Source organism: Aedes aegypti, chromosome 1, assembly GCF_002204515.2.
Source record: "Aedes aegypti strain LVP_AGWG chromosome 1, AaegL5.0 Primary Assembly, whole genome shotgun sequence".
Taxonomy (NCBI): domain Eukaryota; kingdom Metazoa; phylum Arthropoda; class Insecta; order Diptera; family Culicidae; genus Aedes; species Aedes aegypti.
Genome location: NC_035107.1, coordinates 220451797 through 220476380, shown reverse-complemented (window position 1 = coordinate 220476380; position 24584 = coordinate 220451797). Strand labels below are relative to the sequence as shown.

General features: G+C 41.2%; 1 protein-coding gene across 1 annotated transcript; it reads left to right on the top strand.

Annotated features, from left to right (window-relative positions):
• The first annotated feature begins 571 nt into the window (after positions 1-571).
• LOC5579208 (protein fem-1 homolog C) lies at positions 572-24584 on the top strand. The gene is made up of 5 exons (XM_001657281.2): positions 572-1181; positions 11051-11373; positions 11835-12719; positions 19215-19609; positions 23782-24584. The coding sequence occupies exons 1-5, from the start codon at positions 1045-1047 to the stop codon at positions 24004-24006; spliced, it is 1965 nt and encodes a 654-aa protein (XP_001657331.2). The 5' UTR covers positions 572-1044; the 3' UTR covers positions 24007-24584.

The window sequence follows — 24584 nt, the reverse complement described above, 5'->3', positions numbered from 1 at the left end:
TGGGGTCGGTAATCTGAATTGGCTGTGTACGGTGGGTGTCACGGATTGAAATACAATGCTTTGTAGTGGATGCTACTATGGACATAGTCAAATTTACTGCACTGCTCAGTGATTTTCACCAGATTATAGTACACTTAACAGATTTTTGTAGTCGGTTGAAAATCGTTGGTGCAGTTCTTAATTCTACCATGGATACGGTAGATTATTCAACAAAATTTGTTTGCGTGTATATTGGTTACCTGGATATGTGAAAAATGTTCAGCGTGTTGTGTTCGATTCATCATCGACCTAAACCATATTAGACCTGTTCGTTTTTTTTGCCAAAAATATTTGTATCTAGTCTGCCGCTGTAAAACTTAGCATGCCATAAACATAAACTTTCCGGATTTTTAATGAAAATGTACTTTATGTACGCAACTCATTCAAAATTCTAGTGAATTAAAGGATGAAATCGGTGTAGTTTTCCATTAAATTTCAATGCGGAAACCCAGAACGACATGTTAGTTAGTACGAAATAAACTCATTTTGGTGTGAAATCTTTTGGACGTGTAAGAGAGACTGCAGTTTGACACTTCACGCGAGAGAGAGCGAACAAAAACAAAAAAATCTTCGTGGCTGCCTTCATCTCGTTCGCAAAAGGCAAACTAAAAAATTTTTGTTTTCCAATGTTACTTTTGTGCTGGCAATAATAATAAAACCTAGTGGACCGTGTCCGCGACCGAGGGAGGACAAGCGCGACAGGAAGTTAAAAAGTGAGTTTTTCTCGGGCCAGTGCAGGTGGCATCCTTGAAAATTTGTGCACAATCCAAATTTTGTTGATGGTCGTCTCTTCCGGTGTCGAAACGAATCGAAACCATTCCTGGGTGGAAGTCCGCAGTCGATTCCAAGCTGTGTTTTCTGTCGTGCGTACGGGTGGATAGTTGTGCGTCTTGTCGATCCGCTAGAAGTGAAAATCCAACCGGAGAAGTCGAGTCCGAGTGCCGTCAAGGGGAATCGTGCCGTCGCTGCTCCGGAGAAGCAGCGGCGCAAAGTTCCCGTTCCCCAATGGGGAAGTATACGCACAGTTCGAACCTAAGTCAACACCGGAACTTGGAGCAGATCAGCAATGAGCTGATCCAGGAAACGAAAATCTGCAGCGACCAGAGTCCACTGCCCAAAGGTCTGCGGGAGCGACTGGAAGGGTAAGTCTTGCTGCGGGGGAGGAGGATGGGATTTTTGCTGGGTTCGGTAGTTATTCGGGAGGGTCATGAAAACAACGCACAGGCAGTTTCAAGGTCGCTGTGTCGTAATCGATGTCAGTTTTTTGTATGAATTTCATCAGCTGAGGCTCTTTTGGTTGCTTATGCTTATTTGTATATTGGTATACAGAATTTTTACCTACGTGTCGTATAGAACGATGGTTTTCAATGTCTTTTTTTGTTTTAATTCCTTTATTAGTATCATACCCTGGCCACGATCACAGGGTTTGACGGTGCCAAAGTAGAAGGTGCACCATAATAATACCCGTCTGTGAAACATATCACCTTCCCAATACTTTGGCACACCTCTAACGGTTCATGATTTATCATGAAACGGCTGCATTCAGGCGGAGGATCTGTTAATATGTTTCGGCGTATTATCAGGTCCTCTTCGAACGGAGGGACCGCCAGGGCTCATTAGTTACTTATAAACCAGTGCTGGTTGTTGATGGTTCAGTTCGTTTACCACGAGCTGTAGCATCCTTTGTACTAATCAGTAATGGTTGTTAAGTTTCGAAGCTAACGTGTGATCAATCGTTTTATAATGCAACATAAGAATGGGTGTTTGGTGGAACTGCGCGTAATACTTGTTGTTATTAAATTTAGTGATTGTGTTGGTGCTAATAGTGTGTTTATAATAAAATCTATGGTGATGAAAATTCGAAAATGAAATTCTAAGTGATTCTGATAGTTTTGTTAGAAATATAATAATAATGATGTATAATTATGTGAACTCTACTAATTTAATAAATTCCATAATACATTTTTCAATCATTTCTCTGAATATAAACATTATTGCCTAGTTCTTCAAACATGCATGATAAAAGTGTTAATAATGACAGCGAGTGCAATGGAGCAAAATGGATCAAAGTGATTTTGTTTTACTGTAACTTTGTTGATAGTGCTAAATTGTAGTTTGAATAGTAATGACTCTACAGCAACAAAAATAATGAAACATTTAAATTGAATATCTTTTAATTACTTAGTAATGCTAACAGATGGTAAATGCTATTGAATTTATATGAAAATGGTGTGACGTGAAAAGTGATATAATGGAAAGTATATCTGAAGTGTATTACGAAAGTTGATGAGTGATAATCGGTGATAAACGTGATAGTGTCGAAAATAAAAGTGACGACAGTGAGTGATGAAATGAAATGGGAAATTAGGACCTTTTAATAAAACTATTTCGTTCTTCACTTTAACCACTCTAGTAGCATTTCAGGCCTTATCATAGTTTGATAGTAGTCTAAAGTACTAGACTGCAAAACTACTACGGTAAGGGCTGATTGCTGCTAGGGTACACAGTGACCATTTGAGCAACATTGCTTAGGAACGTCTGTGTGATGAACGCAATAGAGGCTTATAAAAGCAAATGCTGGGAAGGAGCTTAGGGCAGATTAAGAGTGCCAGTACTACCCCTATCGCTACCGACAAAAAAAAAAAAAAAAAAAAAAAAAAAAAAAAAAAAAAAAAAAAAAAAAAAAAAAAAAAATCCTTTATTAGTATCATTGCAAACATTACATTCGTTTTTTACATCTAGGAGTTCTATGTTAGGCAACACTATCATCCCAGTTTGACAAAACTAAATTAAGCTATTATTAACATTTTGTTAAGAACATATTACCACAGACAAACAGACGTAACACTTAGAACAAACCGCGATCAAAATCATAGTCACGAAGACATGTGCGCCCAATGCTAAAATCGGTGTATTTGGCCGATGGACCAACAGATGGCGGTAGTGTGTAAACGTCAAACGCGAACATAAATGATGCGAGCGCTGCGGGTGGTGGATTGGCCACCTACCATATATTTGAATTGGCCGTTTAAAAGGTGGTCGATGGACATCGGTGAGAGTGTGACGTCTGTTTGTCGGTGATATTACATTTCATTTGAAGTAGCAGTACAGAATTTTTACAGGTGAGTTGGTTTCATCTGCTTATGAAAGAAAAAAAAACGCTTTCAGTTAACGTAAACAAAATATAGAAGAAATTGATCGTGGCAATAGAAGATTGCAGCAATTTTTGTCTAAAATTAATATTTTTTTCGACATTTGTTCCAATGTTTCGGTACGCATCCCCCGTGCAAAAACAGAATCGGGTGTAACGCGAATTCCGAGCGGTGGGCTTTATCGCCAACACTTCATTCAAGTACCACATCTACTAAGTCGGTGGCGACAGAGCAAAACGTGGAGTTGGCTTCATAGTGATTGGGAAGCAGATGAACCGAATTATTTGGTGGAAACCGGTAAGCGACCGAATCTGTGTGTTGAGAATGAAGGGCAAGTTCTTCAACTACAGCCTAATCAGCATATATGCGTCAACGAATGATAAGCCCGATGCCATGAGGGATGAGTTCTATGAGAGCCTGGATAAGGCCTACGGAGAGTGCCCAAAACAAGATGTCGAGTCATCGGCGATGCAAATGCGCAGATCGGGAAAAAAGATTTCTTCCGACCCGTCTTTGGAACGGAAAGTCTCCATTCCGCTACCAATGATAATGGCCTGCGGCTAGTAACCTTCGTTGCTGCTAGAGGGATGGCAATCAGCAGTACCTACTTCGCAAATATGTCTGGCGACACCCGAGTGGCGATGCCTGCTCCCAAATAGACCACGTGCTGGTTGATGGGATACATTTTTCAGATGTCACGGATGTCAGGACCTTCCGAGGCCCTAATATCGACTCGGATCATTATTTCGTTATAGCTAAAATTCGGGCGCGGTTATCCAGCGTCACGAGTTCCAGAACAAGCAGAACGCTGCGCTTCAATATACAACGGTTGTCGACTGATGGGGTAGCTGCAGAGTACCGTCAGCAACGAGTTGAGCAGTTGGAAAGAATCAACGTCGACAGCCTGTGGGACCCTATCCACGTAGCTGTGACAACAACGGCGCGGGAAGTGATCGGCACTGGTCAACGACGAAGACGAAACGACTAGTTCGATGAAGAGTGCCAGAGAGTGACAGACATGAAGAATGTCGCCAGAAGCCGTATGCTTGTAGCCGGTACCCGACAGATCAGATAACGGTACAGGGCAGCGAGAGCCTAAGAAAAGCGAATCCACCGCAGAAAGAAAAGGCAGCACGAAGAAAGTGTGGTAGCTGAAGCACAAGAAAGCATGAACCGGAATGCTATGCGGAGATTCTATGCTACGGTCAATGGTGCGCGGCACAGCACCGTACCAGTGCCCATGTGCAATGATCGAGAAGGGAATTTGCTGACCGATAAAACGGCGGTTGCTGCCAGATGGAAGGAGCAGCTTCAGCAATTGTTGAACGGTGAAAATGGAAATGTAGCGAGGAACAGGATGAACATTGACGATGACAATCAAGCTGTGGATCCACCGACCATAGGGGAGGTTAAAAAGGCTATCAGCGAAGTGAGCAGCTTTATCAGTCGATCCACCAAGTACTTCTGAAGGTATGGGAGGACGAAGAATTGCCCACTGGCTGGTTGGATGGCACCATACGCCCAATCTACAAAAAAGGACACAGACTGGAGTGTGCCAATTACAGAGGAATTACCCTGCTGAATTCGGCGTACAAAATTCTGTCGCGCAACCTGTTTAACAGACTGAGACCGCTCGAGGAGTCCTTCGTCGACGAATACCAAACTGGTTTTCGTGAGGGCCGTTCGACAACGGACCATATGTTTACCTTGCGAATGATCCTAGATAAATTCCGGGAGTACAACTTGCAGACTCACCATCTGTTTACTGATTTCAAGGCGGCGTACGACTCAGTGAAAAGAAATGAGCTTTGGCAGATAATGTCTGAAAATGGTTTTCCGGCGAAACTAATTAGGCTGATACGTGCTACGCTGGATGGCTCGAAATCAAGTGTTCGAATCGCTGACGAAGTGTCAACCTGTGACGTTAGACGGGCTGAAGCAGGGAGACGCACTTTCGAATTTATTGTTCAACATTGCACTCGAGGGTGCTATTAGGAGATCTGGCGTGCAGAGAAATGGCACTATTATCACAAGATCGCACATGCTCCTTGGCCTAATTGGAATCGATCGCAGGTCAGTGGAAGATTTCGTGCCTCTGAAGAGGGAGACAGCGAGGATAGGCCTGACCATTGACTCTACCAAAACGAAGTACATGGTTGCAGGTAGCGATAGAGGTAGGCCTGGTGGTGTTGGTGCTGAGGTAGTGATTGATGGGAATGTGTTCGAAGTTGTTGAAGTATTTGTTTACCTTGGAACACTTGTTGCATGTAACAACGACGTTTCCAGCGAAGTGAAAAGACGTGTTTCGGCTGCGAATAGGGCCTTTTACGGACTACGTAACCAACTTAGGTCCCGCAGCTTGCAAACAGAGACAAAATTCGCCCTGGATATAACATTGATTCTTCCGGTTTCCGGTGGCTCTCTACGGGCACGAAGCGTGGACGTTGAAAGAGTCAGACCGGGAAGCTCTCGGTGTTTTCGAGCGTAAAGTGCGGACAATACTCGGTGGGAAGCTCGAAAATGGCGTGTGGCGCAGACGCATGAATCACGAGTTGTATCAAGTGTATAAAGATGCGAATATTATCAAGCGTATAAAATACGGCAGACTTCAGTGGGCTGGTCACTTAGTGTGAATGTCGGAAGAAAGAATTGCGAAAATAATATTCAGCAGGGAGCCAGGTAGAGGTCGGCGGCTTCGGGTAAGACCACGAATACGCTGGCTGTACGCAGTGGAAGAGGACCTGGCGACCCTAAACGTTCGGGGCAACTGGAGAAGTTTCGCCCAAGACCGACGAAGATGGAGGTTTACTGTACGCCCGGCAATGGCGTGACAATACGCTGTAGCCATCAAGGTATCAAGGTATGGTAGGTTTGTAAAGTAAACTTCGCGTATAATTTCTTCGTTATCCGTTCCGTAGAACCGCAATTAGTCCGCTCCGTGGCATATCTTCCCACACTAGCTTACACAATTCCTAATGAACCATAGTTCTTTTAAAGGGTCGTTTATGATTGTTTGTTTAACGAACTAGCTGTGTAATTTATTTTTTTTAAACGTTTCATGAACTCATTGATTGAATGGGAATGTTTAATACTTTCCGGCAATTGATTATATATTCTTGGTTCCATATTCTCGTAATTTCTTGGTGCACTATTGATGGGACTGAAGAAAATTGTTCACTGTTTCCACTGGCTTCGTCTTGAGTTTATCAGCTAGACTGATGAGATTTTCGACTGACATTTGTCGTACAGATTCTCGAAAGATTTCTGCAAAGATTATTGACAAGATTTATGATGAAATTCTAACGTTTTATTTTTTTGACGATTCTTCCTAAGGTCGTTTGTTGACTTACAAGTAGCCCATCAGCAAGTTTCTTGAATTATTCAAAACAGCTTGGAGAAGTGATGCTTAATAGATACCTATCTTTAGCATTTTTAGAAAATTTATTGATGTGAATTCTTTGGTTACTGATGAAACTTTGAAAACATATGCAAAAATTCAAATCATATTAAAAATAGCATAGTTTTTGAAAAAAAGTTCAGTTGCTACTCATCTTTCTCTCACACGAGACGTACGTTGTTTTGCTCCACCCGATTTCTATTATTTTTTCGTGATCATGCCGGTGTCGAGGAAAAATTGTATTGACCAAGCATTCCGGACATCAAGAAGTTGCTTGATGAGGAACTCAAAGTGGACATGACGGCAGTGAAATGCTTGCAGCTCCACAATGTTAAAAATGTTGTGGACCTGGTGTTGCATAGTGAGCAAGCCGCTTCTAGTTTTGCTTCGAAGCACCATCTGAAGCATTGTATGGTGTGCGATGGGATAAAGCTGAATATTCCACTACCTATTTACGTCGATAGCACGGCTTTTGACGTGCGTATCCATGACCTCCAGGAGGAAATTGATAACCTTGCGATCATCAACCATATGTCCCAGTATGGTGATGTGTTCAGCTTTAGAAATGATGTCTGGAAAAACTATTTTCCAGGCCTCAATAATGGTGTTCGCACCACTCGAACACCATTATGAAAATTAACACACCTTTACCATCATACGTAACCATACAACATAAAACTACGTCAGTTAGACATTTTCAACAAATCCGTCCGTAGGGGGGTCTGTAGCCTTGAGGTTACGCTTCCGCTTCATAAGCGGAAGGTCATGGGTTCGATTCCCAGCCCCTCCACAAAAAACCCGTCCAGCCACCAGAAGACGCCTCACGGAGCACATCCATCCTCCGTCAGTATCAGATGGTGACTGAGACAAACTGACCCTCTTCGCAGGCAGCTAGCCTCACTAATAGCAGAGCTCTCTCCTACCTGCTCGGTGTGAGAGTAAAAGAGTAGGAGAGAGTGAAACTAGATGTACATATAGATAAGTTGAAAATAGATCTGTATCGATAAAGCAGCTACAGATCAACTGAGTCCGGCACAGTAGTGGCCACGAGCACGGAGTGCCTTAAAAAAAAAAAATCCGTCCGTGTAAAAACTGCGGGAAAAAATGCATCCAAATCTTCGGTGTTCAGAAGCCGCAGCCAAATCTGAAACGGTTTCTGTTAGCCCATCACCTCAAGTCCAGAAGCAAATAAAATCACCAGCTACACAACAACAGAACGAGACGATAAACATCGACAAACAATGGCCATCACTGTCGAAGCCTCTGGATGCCGATAGCAAACCAACAGCACCTAAACCAGAAACAAAAAGACAGCGATCAGTCGACTCGGACACAGCGAACAACCAAACTGCGAAAAAACCCGCACCTTCAGCCTCGACCATAGAGCAGCAGCGTTGCTGTGGTACCTGATGTCTCTCCCGCGGTTTCGTATTCGTGGATCGACGATGTAGAGTTGCGGAAACAGTATATTGAAGAAGATGATATAAGGATAAATGAACTGATTTTACAAGGTTATACATGTAATTGAACTTTGTAATCAGTGTTTAGCAATCGGCTCCGTTATGCCTTAGGGCGCTTGAGCCTTCCAAATAAACAAATAAAGAAAAAAAAATCGATGGCTTCTCAAACAACAGTTTTTTGGTATATTTTGGTAATTTCCTTTTAAAAAGATTCTTATTGAGATCTTGTAAACTTGCTCGGTAAACTCCTGTCCTGATTCCTAGTGGACTTAGTAAATTCAGATTATGGTGGATTACCGACGTGACTTTTAAATGCTTTACAAATAATATATTTTGATTTATAATCATTACGAGAATATTCATTATTAGGAGAATTAGCCCTGCCGAGGCTGGTCCCTTGCCCTGGACAGTTTGCCTAGGCTTCTGCTGCATGTGTTAAGTGCTATATGCACTGGCCCCTCCCAGAAAAAAAAAATACCGTTAGGTGATCCCGGGCAGAGTCTATATACAGAGAGTTGCGCAAAGAGACTTCATTGAATAGTTGTTCTTCTTCTAAAATAGCCTTTATCTGTTTTGCTGCTCTGCTCGATAGGTACCGTAAAACGGGGTGAATAGAAAAAGTGGGGCGAATAGAAACAAAGTGACCTTCAGTTAAAAATGTGACTGTTATGTAATGATGAACTTTTAAAACCTACTGAAAAAAATTTTTCCAGTAGTTTAAAAACAGCAGAGTATCGCTAGACTATTTTCAAATTAAAAATTTTGCTACATTTCTCATTAAAAAATAGAGAAAAAAATATTAAAGTCTCAATAATTTTTGATAGCTTGAAACATCCGCCATTTTAGCTGATTCCAAAAATGATCAAAAATTGAACTTAGTTTTGAAAATTTTGATTTTTTTTTCTTCACTAAGTAACTACATGTTGATATTTCTTCAAGATGCACTTAAAAATGTGTTTATTTTTCCATTAAAATGAAAAAAAGTATTGATATTTACTGAACAGTGTTTCTATTCGCCCCATTGCGGGGTGAATAGAAACATACAACATTTTCATAAATCTTTGTATGATTTAATTTTTATTTTTTAACAGCAATTAGGGTCTTAGCAAAGGAAGACGCGACCCATATTTAAGGCTAATAAAATTGGTTTTTATCCACACGGTTTAAGTTGTACACATTCAAACGTGTCGAAAAGTGTTTCTATTCGCCCCATTTTACGGTAGACGGTTCGACAGTTCGATAGATAGGGTGATGTGTTAGTATCCATCGTATTAAGCATTGATCAGTGAGAACTGCAATTTTACCAGTATTGCAGTGAATGATGCTGATACAAACCGATGTCAAACAATTCTTTCTCAAAACGGCTTTAGCATTGTACAATAACATTTTGATAAATCTTGATCTCTTTTTGGAAATAATGCAAAGAAAATGCATCAATCCGTCGTATCGTTTTCAACTCCGTCGCAATCAGTTTCCAGATTCGTCTCACAACTTACGGCTCACTGTGTGTATTGAATGGTTAAAACACAACATATCAATGCTATAATAAAATGTTTTGCTAGAATATATAGATCTACGGGCATCTCCCTCCATTCCTTCAGCATGATGGAATATACTAATTTCCTTTAAAATTAATTGTTCGTCATCAAAATTCAGCCCAAACATATGAACACAATTCCTTTTGACCGTACAATTATGGCATTTGCTCACAGTACAGCGAAAACAACACAATCAAAGGAACCGTATTTTTACGTCGAGCGTCGCGCACACATTGATGCGCACAAGCTTTTTTATCTCAGTAAGACGGATAGAACTTTGTTTACATTCTCAATTATTCGCGGCGGTTGAGGAAATTTCGTAAAATTTGGTGATTTATTGGAGTTTTACGGCGTGTGATTGGAATGAAATCCTTCAGTGAAGAAGTACGAAGGTTTTCCATAGTGAAAATAAGTGCCCGGCGAAGTAAGTCACCCACGGGGGCGGGCAGAAACTTGTGTTGGAAAGTGGTGTGTGGCTCAGTCGATCGCTAAGCATTTCTCTCAAATCGTGTTCGTCCATGCGATTTCGGTAATAAAGTGCAAAGTGAATTATTGAACTGAAGTTATTTACCGAAATACACTAGTTTTATTGCATTTTTGGTGTACAAGTGTACAAACCATAACAGCTTTCACAAAATTACACTTGGAAAATGAATCTATGTTGCAGGTAAGTTTGAATATCCAAGTGTAGAACTAGCCCTCGTGCGTTAAAATACACTCAAATAAAGATATAAAAAAAAAAAAAAAAAAAAAAAAAAAAAAAAAAAAAAAAAAAAAAAAAAAAAAAAAAGTTTGAATATCCGCCGTAGTGGAACATTTAAAGTTTAATACGACAAATAGTTACGCTTACGACGAAGTAGAACAAAACCCTAGATTTGGTTTCACTTTTTGCTCCATTCATAGTCTATGATTCCGGGGAGATAAGGGTCTGAGGCCAAGGGTAACGTTTTTGCACTCTCTACACCACTTGAGAAATTCAACAGGCTGGTTTAAGTGGGTTGTGATGTGCCATCCCCACGCTTCCTGAGTTAGCTTCTTCGGGATTTGGTTGCAGATTGCCTCTTTGTAAAAAAAAAAAGTGATCGTTAGTACATTGCTATAGATACACGAGATCTAAAAAAATCTAAAACACGTGCTCGAGTGCTTGATTTTTAAAGCTGTGCTGAAGGTGTCTAGGTTTGATTTCCTGAAGGTCTCAGATCTTTTCGTAATGGAAATTTTCTCGATTTATCTGGGTATATAATTGTTTCCTGTCATACGAATGCAAACATGTTACTTTGGCAATGACAATTTTAGTTATTAACTGTGGAAGAGCTTATAGAACACTAATATGAGAAGCACGTTCTGTCGAAGTAAAAACGTTACGCCAAAAAGGATAAGAATGATGAAAATGCAACAATTTGGGAAAAATTTAATAAAATAATATATGTGTAAAAAATACCCTTAACATATTTTTTTCTACAGATTACCGCGCCACATTCGCAAGGAGGTGGTAAAGCGAACCCGGGATGGATGCTCACCGTTGTTCATTGCCTGCCGCCGGGGAAACGTCAAGATCACCGAGTATCTCATCACGGTCTGCGATGCGGACAGCGAACAAAAGGGCCTGTACGAAGTGCCGGAAGACCGTTCCGTCCACTGCGTTACACCGCTGTGGTGTGCATGCGTTTCCGGTAAGCTCCCGGTGGTGAAGTGCCTAGTTCGGTTGGGCGCCAACATCAACGCTCTCTCCGATACGGGCTCGACGCCGCTGCGAAGTGCCTGCTTCATGACGCACATTGACATAGGTAAGTGAGCATGGAACTACATATTGATTTAAAAAATGGTCTTGGAAATAATGTCATATTTGCGCTAATGGATATGGTCGCCAGCAAAACCTCTAGTTGTACACTTTCACTAGTTTCATCCAGAAATCTTATCTCCACGAATTCGTTTTTGAACCTTGGTTGGTACTGGCAAACCCGTTCGGAATCATAGCTGCAGGAAAAAACACAGTTTCAAGCTTTTTTGCTTGACCTGGCGAAAGGTATACCAAATGTTTTCTAATAGGGTATCGTTGACTTATAAAATACCAATTCCAACAGATGTTATAGCTTGAAAAGAATCTACATATGCAGCAACACACATATTTATATTAGAAATCAGCCTGAACTAAAACTTTCTAGGAAATTATTGTGACTGTCGCATTTGAGATATTCGTAGAGTCTGCCAACAAATGTAGCTAACCCCTCTTTTCGTTCACTTTCAGTCCAATACCTGGTTGAAAACGGAGCCGACATCCGGAAGCCCAACTACAACGGTGGAACATGCCTTATCAATTCGGTTCAATCGGTGCAACTGTGCAGCTACCTTATCAGCAAGGGAGCCGACGTAAATGCCCGTGACATCCAGGACAAAACCGCTCTCCATTACGCCATCCAAGAACACCGACTGGAAACTGCCCAGCTGCTCCTGGAGCACGGTGCCGATCCGTTCGCCAAAAGTCGCTACGGGGATGATGCCCTTCAAACAGCGTGCCTCAAGGGTGCGCACCAGATTTTCGATTACTTGAAAAACCGCATCAACTACTCGTCGGAACGGTTGGCCGACGCCCACGAACTGATCGGATCCACCTTCATCGACGATCACAACGAAACTCGGGTAGCGATCCTCCACTGGCGACTGGCCCATCACATCCGCTTGCGGGACGCGAACTACATCCGTAAAAAGCCGGAGATTCCGCTCCGGTACGCGTACGGCAATGCGGTCGAATTCTCCACGATAGCCGAACTGGACAATATTGCCGCCGATGTGGACGCCATGCGAATTCAGAGCTTGCTCATCTACGAACGGATACTGGGCATCGACCACAAGGACACCCTGTTCCGGTTGATGTTCCGGGGTGCGTCCTACGCGGACTCTTTACGCTTCCAACGATGTATCGATCTGTGGCTGCTGGCGTTGCAGGTTCGGGTACAAAAGTATTCCATTCTGTACTCGGACACGTGCCTTACGGCACAGGCGATAGTCCGACTGATGCTGGATTTGCTCGATAAGTACGCGGATGTGATGCCAAATGGGTTCGTCGAGCAGGGAATGCCGCGATTCGAAGATGTGTACGCCGTGTTCCAAGTGCTGACTTCGAATATCAATGGTGAGTTGGAATGTGGTGACCTGGAGAGGTCTAACCTGTTTGGTCTAATGCGTTTCAGCTTAATTCTGTTTGGTATACAGTCGATTGGCATAATGGACGTTTGGAATAAATCTGAAAAACTTTTAATTTGATCATATTTCTTCCATAAACTGATGATCGTACATTCAATTTCAGGTAATAATAAAATATAGGAATGGACGGGCCAACATAGGCTACCTTAGTTTTGAGCTTAAAAACAGAGTATGACCCCTTAATATCTCATAAAGGATGCTTCCACTAGCCAGAACCCTAAAAACTGTGAAAGTTTCAATAGCTGATTAGTTAGTTTATCTTTATTTGAGTGGCTGTTTGACCTTGACGAATTCGCGATTTGAAATATGAAAATTTTTGGCTTCAAATACATTTTTGTCTGTTGTACCGTGTCATGCTCTATGATATCATAAGGTTAATTATATGACAAATATTAAACCCATTCAAAAATGTACAGGTTTTATTTGCCTTTAAGATAACGATACAATATTCAATATTATATGTATTTTTGGTGAAAAATAGTATTTGATTTTTTTGATTCGATTTTTACATGAAAATAGCAATATTGCGGAGTAATTTAAAAATTTGAATTGCTTCGCGGAAATATACACATTAATATTTCAACAACTTTTAATGGTATTCAAGGCAACTTTGATTTTGCATAAGTTTGAATCACAAATAAAAGCAAATAAGGCATTTTTTCGTGGCGTAAAAAAAAATCAGTGAAGGCCCGTCGGAGTAGACGTCATTTTTCTAATTTTCTTAGCGTCCGTGCTAAGACTGTAGGACAACAACAAACGCGATTCTTTATCAAAAATATTTTATTTTTTATGCAATATTCCAAGGAACTATATGCTACAGATATGTTTCATGGTGCTTCTATGAAATCTTATCAAATATTACCATAATTATTGAGTTTCATTCAAAAAAGTATTGCGCGGAATTAGGCTACCTCTTTTTTCCATAATGCCCTAATTCCGTGCACTTTTCTTCGTATAACAACAGACAAGTAAAACATGTTATATCCGTCTTCACATCTGTCTATTTCTCTGAAAAGTAACTTCATGCATACATACGTTTCATATACAAGCGGAATATAGGGAAAACCCACTTAGGCAGCGTCCATAAATAACGTAGCATTTTTTGACCAATTTTTGACACCCCCTCCCCCTTCGTAGCCTTTTTCTCCATACTTAATACATGGTTCGTAGCAAAATCGTAGACTTCCCCCTCCTCCTAAAATGCTACGTCATTTATGGACGGTCCCTTACAGGGAAAAATACTACGTGGTTTATGCACAACCCCAAAAAAATAGTCTATACATCTGTGCGCACAAAATTGACTTAGCATTATGAACCACACATAACATTACCAATGTACACTTGTTTATGATTCTTATTTATATTATACAATCCATATAGAATTATTGGAAAAACAACATATGTCGTAATTTATAGAAGACCCCACAAATTACGACACATTCTCGGGAAATGATTCACGGAAACGTTACGATCCCTACATAATCTACGAAGCCTTCATACAAAAAGTATGATAATACGGAGGAGAGGGATTGAAAATGACCATATTTTGTGTGACGTAATTTATGGATGACCCTTAGGTTCTTCTGAGGTTTCTTTTTTGCTTAAAAAAATTAAGTTTCAGTTACCCGTGGTATTAATGGATACCATTAATTGATTTGCTTAAAACTTTTTGATTCCAAGCAATAATGCGAACTAGTCCTTGTATTGTATGAAAACAAATAGGGGTAGTCGGGGCGGTTTTGCCAATGGGACGGAATGATTCACATTGGCATGGAGGTTTTTCAGGGGCCTTCCTTAGCAGAGTGATTAGAGTCCGCGGCTACAAAGCAAAGCCATGCTGAAGGTGTCTGGGTTCGATTCGATATTTCATTTCTCAACTTAATAAATAATAAAATATTTAACTTGTTAGATTCTATGAGATAATTTCACAACATAAAATAGGGTGCTCATATCACCCCATCGACAAAAAAATCGACGAAAAGCTCATTCGTGATTTTTTTAAGACAACGGAAATCGTGCATATCTAGTGTATTGATCTAAAAATTGCAATACTAACGACTTTTCTTAAGATGGCCAAATTGCCCCACTTTCCCCTAGACGAAATTCACACGTACCAATGCCACGGTATTGGTTATCGTTATTTCATGTGATAGAAAAAAATAATAAAAAAAACTGAACGTAGACTGAAAAATTACGGTTCATACAAAACTCTACGTTTTCTCATACAAAAAGTGTTACGGAAGGGGAGGGGGTTGAAAATTTTCAATTTTAAGTGTTACGTAACGAATGGATGCAGCCCCTCATCAAAATTAATGTTAATTTGATTGTTTCATGAGTGCGCGGAATTAGGCATTCTTCTGCGCGGAATATGGAAAAGCGTTTAAAAAATGCGCGGAATTAGGCAATTACGAGTGAACTATTTCAAAAAATTCACGAATTTAAATTATGAATACAGTCTAGTTTATATGTTTCTCATAATCTAGAATAGATTTGCTAGCGATCCACCCAAAAAGCTTTTTTGTTGATGCAATACTATTTTTTAAGTCACCATTTGAATCGTTTTATTCCTTAACTGCGCTGAATTACGGCACTTTACGGTACCTTGACTCATAACACGCATATAAGAAAAGTTTTTTATGACTTTTGAAACTTTTTTGTATTTTTTTGAAATTGTTTGAAAAATTGCATTCTTATATAACCTACAAATGCCTGGGCTTCATTTAATGTGTAATATAAAAAATCGTACCTTTTATATTTTTCTACGATTAACCTATCACAAACGAAGAGCCTGGTGGTACTTACTTGATACTTGATGAGCTACAATCCGCTACGTTGAATTTACGCCGAATGGATAATTCTTCTCCACTGGGATCGGTCCTGAGCCAATCTCTTCCAGTCGCCCTGAACGTTAAGTGCCCTTAAGTCCTCTTCAACTGCAAAAAGCCAACATGTGCGCGGCCTACCACGAAGCCGACGGCCTCGTCCGGGTTCTCTACTGAATATTATTTTTGCTTGTCGTTCTTCCGGCATTCGTACCACGTGACCAGCCCAACGCAGCCTGCCGTGTTTTATGAGCTTGATAATATCCACTTCTTTATATACTTGGTACAACTCATGATTCATGCGATGCCGCCAGATGCCATTTTCTTGTTTACCGCCGAGTATTGTTCGCAGCACTTTACGCTCAAAAACTCCAAACGCTTTCCGGTCGACCTCTTTTAACGTCCAGGATTCATGGCCGTATAGAGCAACCGGAAGGATAAGAGTCTTATATAGCGCGAATTTTGTTTTCGTCTGCAGGCTACGGGACTTAAGCTGGTTACGGAGCCCGTAAAAAGCCCTATTTGCAGCTGCAAGACGCCTTTTCACCTCGCGGGTAACATCATTATCGCAAGTCACTAAAGTACCAAGATACACAAATTCTTCCACTACTTCAAATTTTTCGCCACCTAGCACCACTACACTACCAACGTCACGATTGGAACCACGCTGTCTACCAGCGATCATGTACTTAGTTTTGCTGGTGTTGACGGTAAGTCCAATCCTCGCTGTCTCCCTTTGAAAAGGCATGAATGCCTCTTCTACGGCTCGACGATCAATTCCGATTATATCGATATCGTCCGCAAAACCCAGGAGCATATGCGACCGGGTGACGATGGTACCGCTTCTTTGCACGCCCGCTCTCCTCATAGCTCCTTCGAGAGCAATGTTGAACAAAAGGTTCGAAAGCGCATCTCCTTGCTTCAATCCATCTAAGGTTACGAAGGAGGTTGAAGTCTCATCCACAACCCGCACACTTGATTTCGATCCATCCAACGTTGCACGAATCAGTCTAATCAGTTTCGCCGGAAAACCGTGTTCTACCATTATCTGCCATAACTCATTTCTCTTTACTGAATCGTACGCCGCCTTGAAATCAATGAACAGATGATGAGTTGCAAGTTGTATACCCGGAACTTTTCAAGCATTTGTCGCAAGGTAAACATTTCATCCGTCGTTGATCGGCCCTCACGAAAACCAGCTTGGTATTCGCCGACGAAGGACTCCTCCAGCGGTCTCAATCTGTTGAACAGAACACGCGACATTATTTTGTACGCCAAATTGAGGAGCGTTATTCCTCGGTAATTGGCGCACTCCAATCTGTGGCCTTTCTTATACAGAGGGCAAATGAGGCCCTACAGCCAGCTAGCAGGCAATTCTTCTTCCTCCCATATCCTTAACAGGGTACGGTGCAGTATTTTGTACAGCTGCTCACTACCGTGCTTGAAAAGTTCGGCCGGGAGCTCGTCTTTTCCAGCAGCCTTACAGGTCTTCAACTCCTTAATCGCTCTTCTAACCTCATCTAGCGTCGGGGGCTCCACAGCTTGTCCATCGTTGCTGATGATTAATCTGTTCTCAGACGCGCTCGTGTTCTCTCCATTAAACAATTGCTCGAAGTGTTCTTTCCACCTGGCAGCCACCAAGATTTTGTCTGTCAGCAAGTTACCTTCGCGGTCATTGCACATGACGGGAGACGGCGCAGTTTTTCTCCGTACGCCATTGACAGTTTCGTAAAATCTCCGCATATCGTTTTGTTCGCTGCTGTTTTGCGCCTCAGTAATGATGTCTTCTTCATACTGCGTTTTCTTTCTGCGGTGAATTCGTTTCTCGGCTGCTCTAGCTTCCTTGTACCGCTCTCTATTCTGCCGGGTACCAGACACTAACATCCGACTTCTGGCAACATTCTTCTCATCCGTCACATTCTGGCACTCCTCATCAAACCAACCGTTTCTGGGTCGTCTCTGAGCAGTACCTATCACCTCTCGCGCTGCTGTGCTCATCGCACCGTGGATAGACTCCCACAGATTGTTGAGGTTTTCGCCTACGTTGTATCCCCTTATCCGCTCATCAAGCTTCCGGCGGTACTCGTCTGCTACACCTTCTGTTGATAAGCGCTGGATATTGAAACGCAACGGTCGCTGTGTTCTTGTGTTCGCCACGGTAGACAACCGTGCACGAATTTTACTAACAACGAGATAGTGATCAGAGTCGATGTTTGGGCCTCTAAAGGTCCTCACATCGATGACATCCGAGAAATGCCGACCGTCCACCAAAACGTGGTCTATTTGGTTGCAGAGCTCGCCATTTGGGTGCATCCAGGTGTACTTTCGGATGTCTTTGCTTGCAAAGTAGGTGCTGCTGATGGCCATCCCTCTAGCTGCAGCAAAAGTTATTAGCCTTAGGCCGTTTTCATTGGTGGCGGAGTGAAGGCTCTCCGTACCAATTATAGGGCGGAAAAAATCCTCCCTTCCGACCTGAGCGTTGGCATCCCCGATAACAACTTTTACGTCATGTTTTGGGCACTCTCCGTAGGTCTTGTCGAGACAATCATAAAACGCATCCTTCGTGTCGTCGGGTTTATCGTTTGTCGGCGCATAGATGTTGATCAGACTGTAGTTGAAGAATTTGCCCCGTATCCTCAATACGCAGATTCGTTCATTAATCGGTTTCCACCGCATAACACGCTTCATCTGCTTCCCGATCACTATGAATCCGACGCCATGCTCTGCCTTATCGCTGCCACTATGGTAGATGTTGTATTTGAAAGCTGTGTTGGCGACGGGTTCCACTGCCCTGAATTCACGTTCTCCAGTTCTAGGCCATCTTACTTCCTGAATAGCAGCCACGCTCACTCCAACCTTCTGCAATTCACGAGCCAAAAGGCTCACTCGTCCGGGTTCATTTAACGTCCTGATATTCCAGGTACCGAGTTTCCAATTATAGTCCTTATTTCGTTGCCAGGTCGGTTGCCGAAAATATCGTTCGTTATTTCTCCTTTCTCCATTTTTCGTGCTAGGTAAGAAATTCGATATGCTACCTTACCAGGGTCGCGATACCTACATCACGATGGTGGGGGGGCTGCCACCTCAGGTGTAGCTGACGTGATACAGCATTTCATACTCAGCCGCTGGATGCCAGAACAGACGCTGTTTGAGCCGCACCTCCTTGGTGGACAGACGCTCGAGACGCACCTCCTCACTCTAGCTGATGTCAGAAGGACAACAGTGCCCAGGCTGCACTACCAGCTAAGTACGCAACCCTTAGCTGGCGGTCTTTGTCATCATTTGACCCGTGGAAGCGCGAGGAAGGAACTTGTGAGGACCAGAGCTGTGTTGGTCGCTCCTTCCTTATTGTCGACTCACAATTTTGCATGAATATTATACAGTTTTTGTATGGGCCGTAACATCGTTAGGACACCCACCCACCCCCACCGTTATGAAATTTGTGAATGGGCGCTTTTATGGTGGCAAGAACCTTATCTAGTTAATGCGATTTTCCTTACCCACTTGCCTCACGGTACCTTAGGCCAAACGACTGTATGCGTCACAACTTCGACAGGGTTTCAATATTTCTGCTTTTTTTTATTTCTTTTTACTATTTCCAGATGCCCGCCAGTTGCTCAACATCCGTCCGGTGCATCGGAAGCAGCAGGAAAACTTCGACAGGATCCTCAAGTGTCTAACTCATCTGATGTATCTACTGATCTCGACGACCAAAAGCGAAGAGGACCGGGAATTGGTCAACGTCTCGGTACAGAAGCTGGTCCGTAACAACATCCGCAGTGCCATCACCAACGACACTTTGCTACATCTGTCCGTGTCGAGGTTGAACGTGATCAAGAGTGGATATTTTACCGACGACAGCAGTTTGAGGGTGATCTTTCCGAATCTGAATGTGGCCAAGTTGCTGTTGGAGTGCGGAGCTCATGTCAATGCCAAGAACGAGAGCAAGTCGACGCCTCTGCTGGTGGCATCCATGCCGTACAATTACGAACGGGAGGTGAGTTGTATCGGTTTGTAATAATCTTCCAGCGATTTTTCAAAGCATGCTTAGAAGAATTTATCCAAAATTTGCTCCAAGAAATGCTTGAACATTCCAACCAAGGTATCTAAAAGGGAGGTAATACGATATGTCAAATTGCTGAAACCGCCATATTGGAAAAGTATACGACAGCTGGCCACTTCGTTTTCATGGAATAGTCCAGCATGCCATGAAATCTAGTCTGTTTTTTCTCTTCACAGTTTGTTTTGTTTTGTGCACCAACTGAAACGTCAATATTTCACTATGGACCGATGCACGAGTTCACTAATTTGACGTTTGAGCGGTGCCGAATTCACTTGTTGCCATGGTCACGTAAATAACACGGCACCGTTCAAACGTCAAATAGTGAACTCGTGCATTGATCCATTGTAGAGAAATCAGTTGGAAGCTTTCTAGGATAATGAAGTTCTTTTATAGGTAACATAGTAAAATGAAGAACATACCTCAAGATCTATTGGCAAAAAGGTAAATGATAATCTGACGCATTTCTCATCCGCGTTCGGAATCTTTCAGGGCACCCTCAATTGGCTTTGTCAAACTAATGCTTTGGATTCCTTAAATCGAAGAAGTTGCATCGGACAGAGATACCGTAAAGTGCCGTAATTCAGCGCAGTTGAGGAATAAACCGATTCAAATGGTTACATTAAAAATAGTATTGCATCAACAAAAAAGCTTTATGTGTGGATCGCTAGCAAATATATTCTAGATTATGGGAAAAATATAAACTAGACTGTATTCATAATTTACATTCGTAATTTTTTTTGAAATAGTTCACTCGTTGGAATTGCCTAATTCCGCGCATTTTTTAAACGCTTTTCCATATTCCGCGCAGAAGAATGCCTAATTCCGCGCACTCATGAAGCAATCAAATTAACATTATTTTTTATGAGGGGCTGCATCCATTCGTTACGTAATTGAATTGAAAATGTTCAACCCCTCCCCTTCCGTTACACTTTTTGTATGAGAAAACGTAGAGTTTTGTATGAACCGTAACTTTTTGGTCTACGTTCATTTTTTTTTTATTACTTTTTTGTCTATCACATGAAATAAAGATAACCAATATCGTGGCATTGGTACGTGTGAATTTCGTCTAGGGGAAAGTGAGGCAATTTGGCCATCTTAAGAAAAGTCGTTAGAATTGCAATTTTAAGATCAATACACTAGATATGCACGATTTCCGTTGCCTTAAAAAAATCACGAATGAATTTTTCGTCGATTTTTCTGTCAATGGGGTGATATGAGCTCCCTATTTTATGTTGTAAAATTATCTCATAGAATCTAACAATTTAATTATTTTATTTACTCTACTGGAAAGTTAGAAATGAAATACTCTTTCGAAATCTACTGAGCTCATATTTGGCTTCAATATGTTTTTTATTGCATAGTTTTGAACAATTCGGTCGAGAAAAAACCCCATCTTCTTCTTGGCATTAACGGGAATTGGCAGCATGGCTTGGCTTTGTAACCGCGGACTCTAATCACTCTACTAAGGAAGGCCCCTTGAAAACCTCCATGCCAATGTGAATCATTCCACCCCATTGGCGAAACAGCCCCGACTACCCCTATTTGTATTCTGCACTGTTCGTACAATACAAGGACTAGTTCGCATTATTGCTTGGAATCAATAAGCTTTAAGGGCCCATTCACAAATTTCATAACGCTGAAGTGGGTGGGTGGGTGTCCTCATGATGTTATGGCTCATACAAAAGGCGTTACGAGGGGGTGGGCGGGTGTCAAAAATGACCATATTCAGCGTTATAAAATTTGTGAATGAACCCTAAGCAAATAAATTAATGGTATCCACTAATGCCACGGGTAACTGAAACTTAATTTTTTAAGCAAAAAAGAAACCTCATAAATTACGTCACACAAAATATGGCCATTTTCAATCCCTCTCCTCCGTATCATACTTTTTGTATGGAGGCTTCGTAAATTATGTAGGGATCGTAACGTTTCTGTGAATCATTTCCCGAGAATGTGTCGTAATTTGTGGGGTCTACTACAAATTACGACATATGTTGTTTTTCCAATAATTCTATGTGGATTGTATAATATAAATAAGAATCATAAACAAGTGTACATTGGCAATGTTATGTGTGGTTCATTATGCTAAGTCAATTTTGTGCGCACAGATGTATAGACTATTTTTTTGGGTCTGTGCATAAACCACGAGGTATTTTTCCCTGTAAGGGAGCGTCCATAAATGACGTAGCATTTTAGGGGGAGGGTGAAGTCTACGATTTTGCTACAAACCATGTATTAAGTATGGAAAAAATAGGCTACGAAGGGGAGGGGGCGTCAAAAATTGGTCAAAAAATGCTAAGTCATTTATGGACGCTGCCTAAGTGGGATTTTCCGATATTCTGCTTGTACATGAAACGTATATATGCATGAAGTTACTTTTCAGAGAAATAGACAGATGTGAAGACGGATGTAGCATGTTTTACTTGTCTGTTGTTATACGAAGAACAGTGCGCGGAATTAGGGCATTATAAAAAAAGACGTAGCCTAATTCCGCGCAATACTTTTTTGAATAAAACTCAATAATTATGCTAATATTTGATAAGATTTCATAGAAGCACCATGAAACATATCTGTAGCAAGTAGTTCCATGGAATATTGCATAAAAAATAAAACATTTTTGATAAAGAAATCGCGTTTGTTGTTGTCCTACAGTCTTAGCACGGACGCTAAGAAAATTAGAAAAATGACGTCTACTCCGACGGGCCTTCACTGATTATTTTTTTATGCCGCGAAAAAATGCCTTATTTGCTTTTATTTGTGAATCAAACTTATGCTAAATCAAAGTAGCCTCGAATAGCAATAAAAGTTGCTGAAATATTAATGTGTATTTCCATATATAAATAATTTTGTATGAAATGCGCGGAATTAGGCACTGCGCTGAATTAGGGCACTTTACGGTAATCGGAAAAACTAGAATGTTGGCAAATTTCAGCGAGAAGCGATTGCGAAAGATGAATGCCAAAAAACGACCCGATCAATTGAATACTGTTTGATTCATTCCATTGGTTCAACAATAAAATAAATTTGTTTCAACATCGTTAGTCTTAAAGCGTTTTATCCCTGTTTTAGGATTTTGATCCAGGCAAAAAAATGCAACAACGCTTTTAATGAATGAATTGAAACTATCTCCTAATGTACACAGAAAACTTAATTTTAATACAATTCAATTGTGGCTCTTTTTACTTAGCAGAATGCGTTGCATATTTCCATATTACTTGGTTGTTCTGTGACAACCGACCATCGTATTGGTCACATGACGATAATCACAATTTTGTTTCGTTTCGCTCTCGACCGTTCGGGGATTGATGAAAAACCACACTACGGTTTTTAGTGATGGCGACCGTATTACCGTAATCTCTAACAGCAAAAAAAAAACAAATGATGGCGCCTAAAATAAAATAATTTGATTTAATCTTGGAGACAATGAAACTTTATCCTGCTTGCCTTCACTTATCAGACACGCAACGATCTTGCGATAAACATCTCTATGGATATGAAAGAAACTTATGGATGGCAAAATACAAAAACATATCGACCAGCTCGCCGACTCGCCAGCTGTCACTTTGTACACCCTTTTGGTTTACCACTTCCCGCATCCAGTGACTGCTTAGATTGTTGTACCTGTACTTTCAATATACCTTGATTCCAACGCTACAACCACCAGTAATTTACTCTGAGATTACTGTGATTTTTTTTATCCAAAGGTTACCGTACGATTTTTTTGTATATATTTTTCACTATAATTTCAACCGATTTCGCCAGTTGCTACTCTAGGCGATCTTCCAACAAATTGTTTAAGGATTTTTCCATGAAACCCTACAAGATTTTCTACGATTTGTGAATGTGTGCGTGTGAATTCCTTCAAGAATTTATCTATGATTACTCCCAGGAATAGCTCTGAAAATTCCTCGAGAGGTTATTCGAAAAAACTATTGAGAACTCTTCGATGAATTCCTCAGTAAATTCAATCGAGGATTCATCATGAAGATCCTCTTGATTTTTTTTCTAGACATTTATCGAGCCTTTTGTTTTATAGGTCTCTATAGTTCCTATTTTTAAGTCGCTACCAGTCCTGTTAATGTTACTTTTTGCTTTTTCCTTTACAGTTAGTTCACACCCTGCTGGAGTACGGTGCGCATCTGGATCAACCGAACCGGAACGACGATCGACCCATGTCGCTGATAGCGATGAACCCCGTCAATGACATCCCGCTGGTAAACTACATCAGTCTGAAGTGTCTCTGCTCGACGGTAATCACCAAGTTCGGTATTCCCTACCGCAATCAGATCCCAAGAACGCTGGAGGATTTCGTCCGGTGGCATGAACCGTAATGACTAGCTCCACCGCGTGTGTAATTCGTGAGTTACGCTTTCACATACCTATCTAGAAGGGACGGTTTTATGTTGGGAAAATTGGCAACACTGAGCGTTTTCTGCGCCATCTATGTGTCAACGATTAAAAAAGGGAGTTGTTGCGTTAAGATTGAAAGATATTCGTTCTGTCAATTTTCTCAATATGAGATCTCCACCCAAAAACCTGATCTGTAGCTATAGTTTGTTGAACCAATCTACTTTCATTTCGACTACTCAACAAATGGTCTCGCCAGATGCCCTCCGTTCATAATATTTAGCATATTTGTGTTTTGCATTAACGGGCTATACTAGTTTTTAAGCAGTCGAGAGCACATACCTGCCTAATAATAGTGCATCTCTTCTTCTCTGTACATATTTTTTTACGAATCCTTCCCAATTATAGTTTTACATGGAGTAGACTTTGAAGAGCATCACACTTGGTGGCTCTACTAAATACCCAACTTTTCCAATGCCACACACTTTACGGTAAACTGATTCGTCACGTCAAAGTCATCTCTTACGCTAATTCTACTGAAATAGAAGCATCAAATAATATA

Excerpts from the sequence above, each read along its gene's own strand:
- LOC5579208 (XM_001657281.2), top strand. The coding sequence starts at position 1,045 with ATGGGGAAGTATACGCACAGTTCGAACCTAAGTCAACACCGGAACTTG. Across the intron at positions 11,374-11,834 it reads CATGACGCACATTGACATAG|TCCAATACCTGGTTGAAAAC; the intron begins GTAAGTGAGCAT and ends GTTCACTTTCAG. Across the intron at positions 12,720-19,214 it reads GCTGACTTCGAATATCAATG|ATGCCCGCCAGTTGCTCAAC; the intron begins GTGAGTTGGAAT and ends TACTATTTCCAG.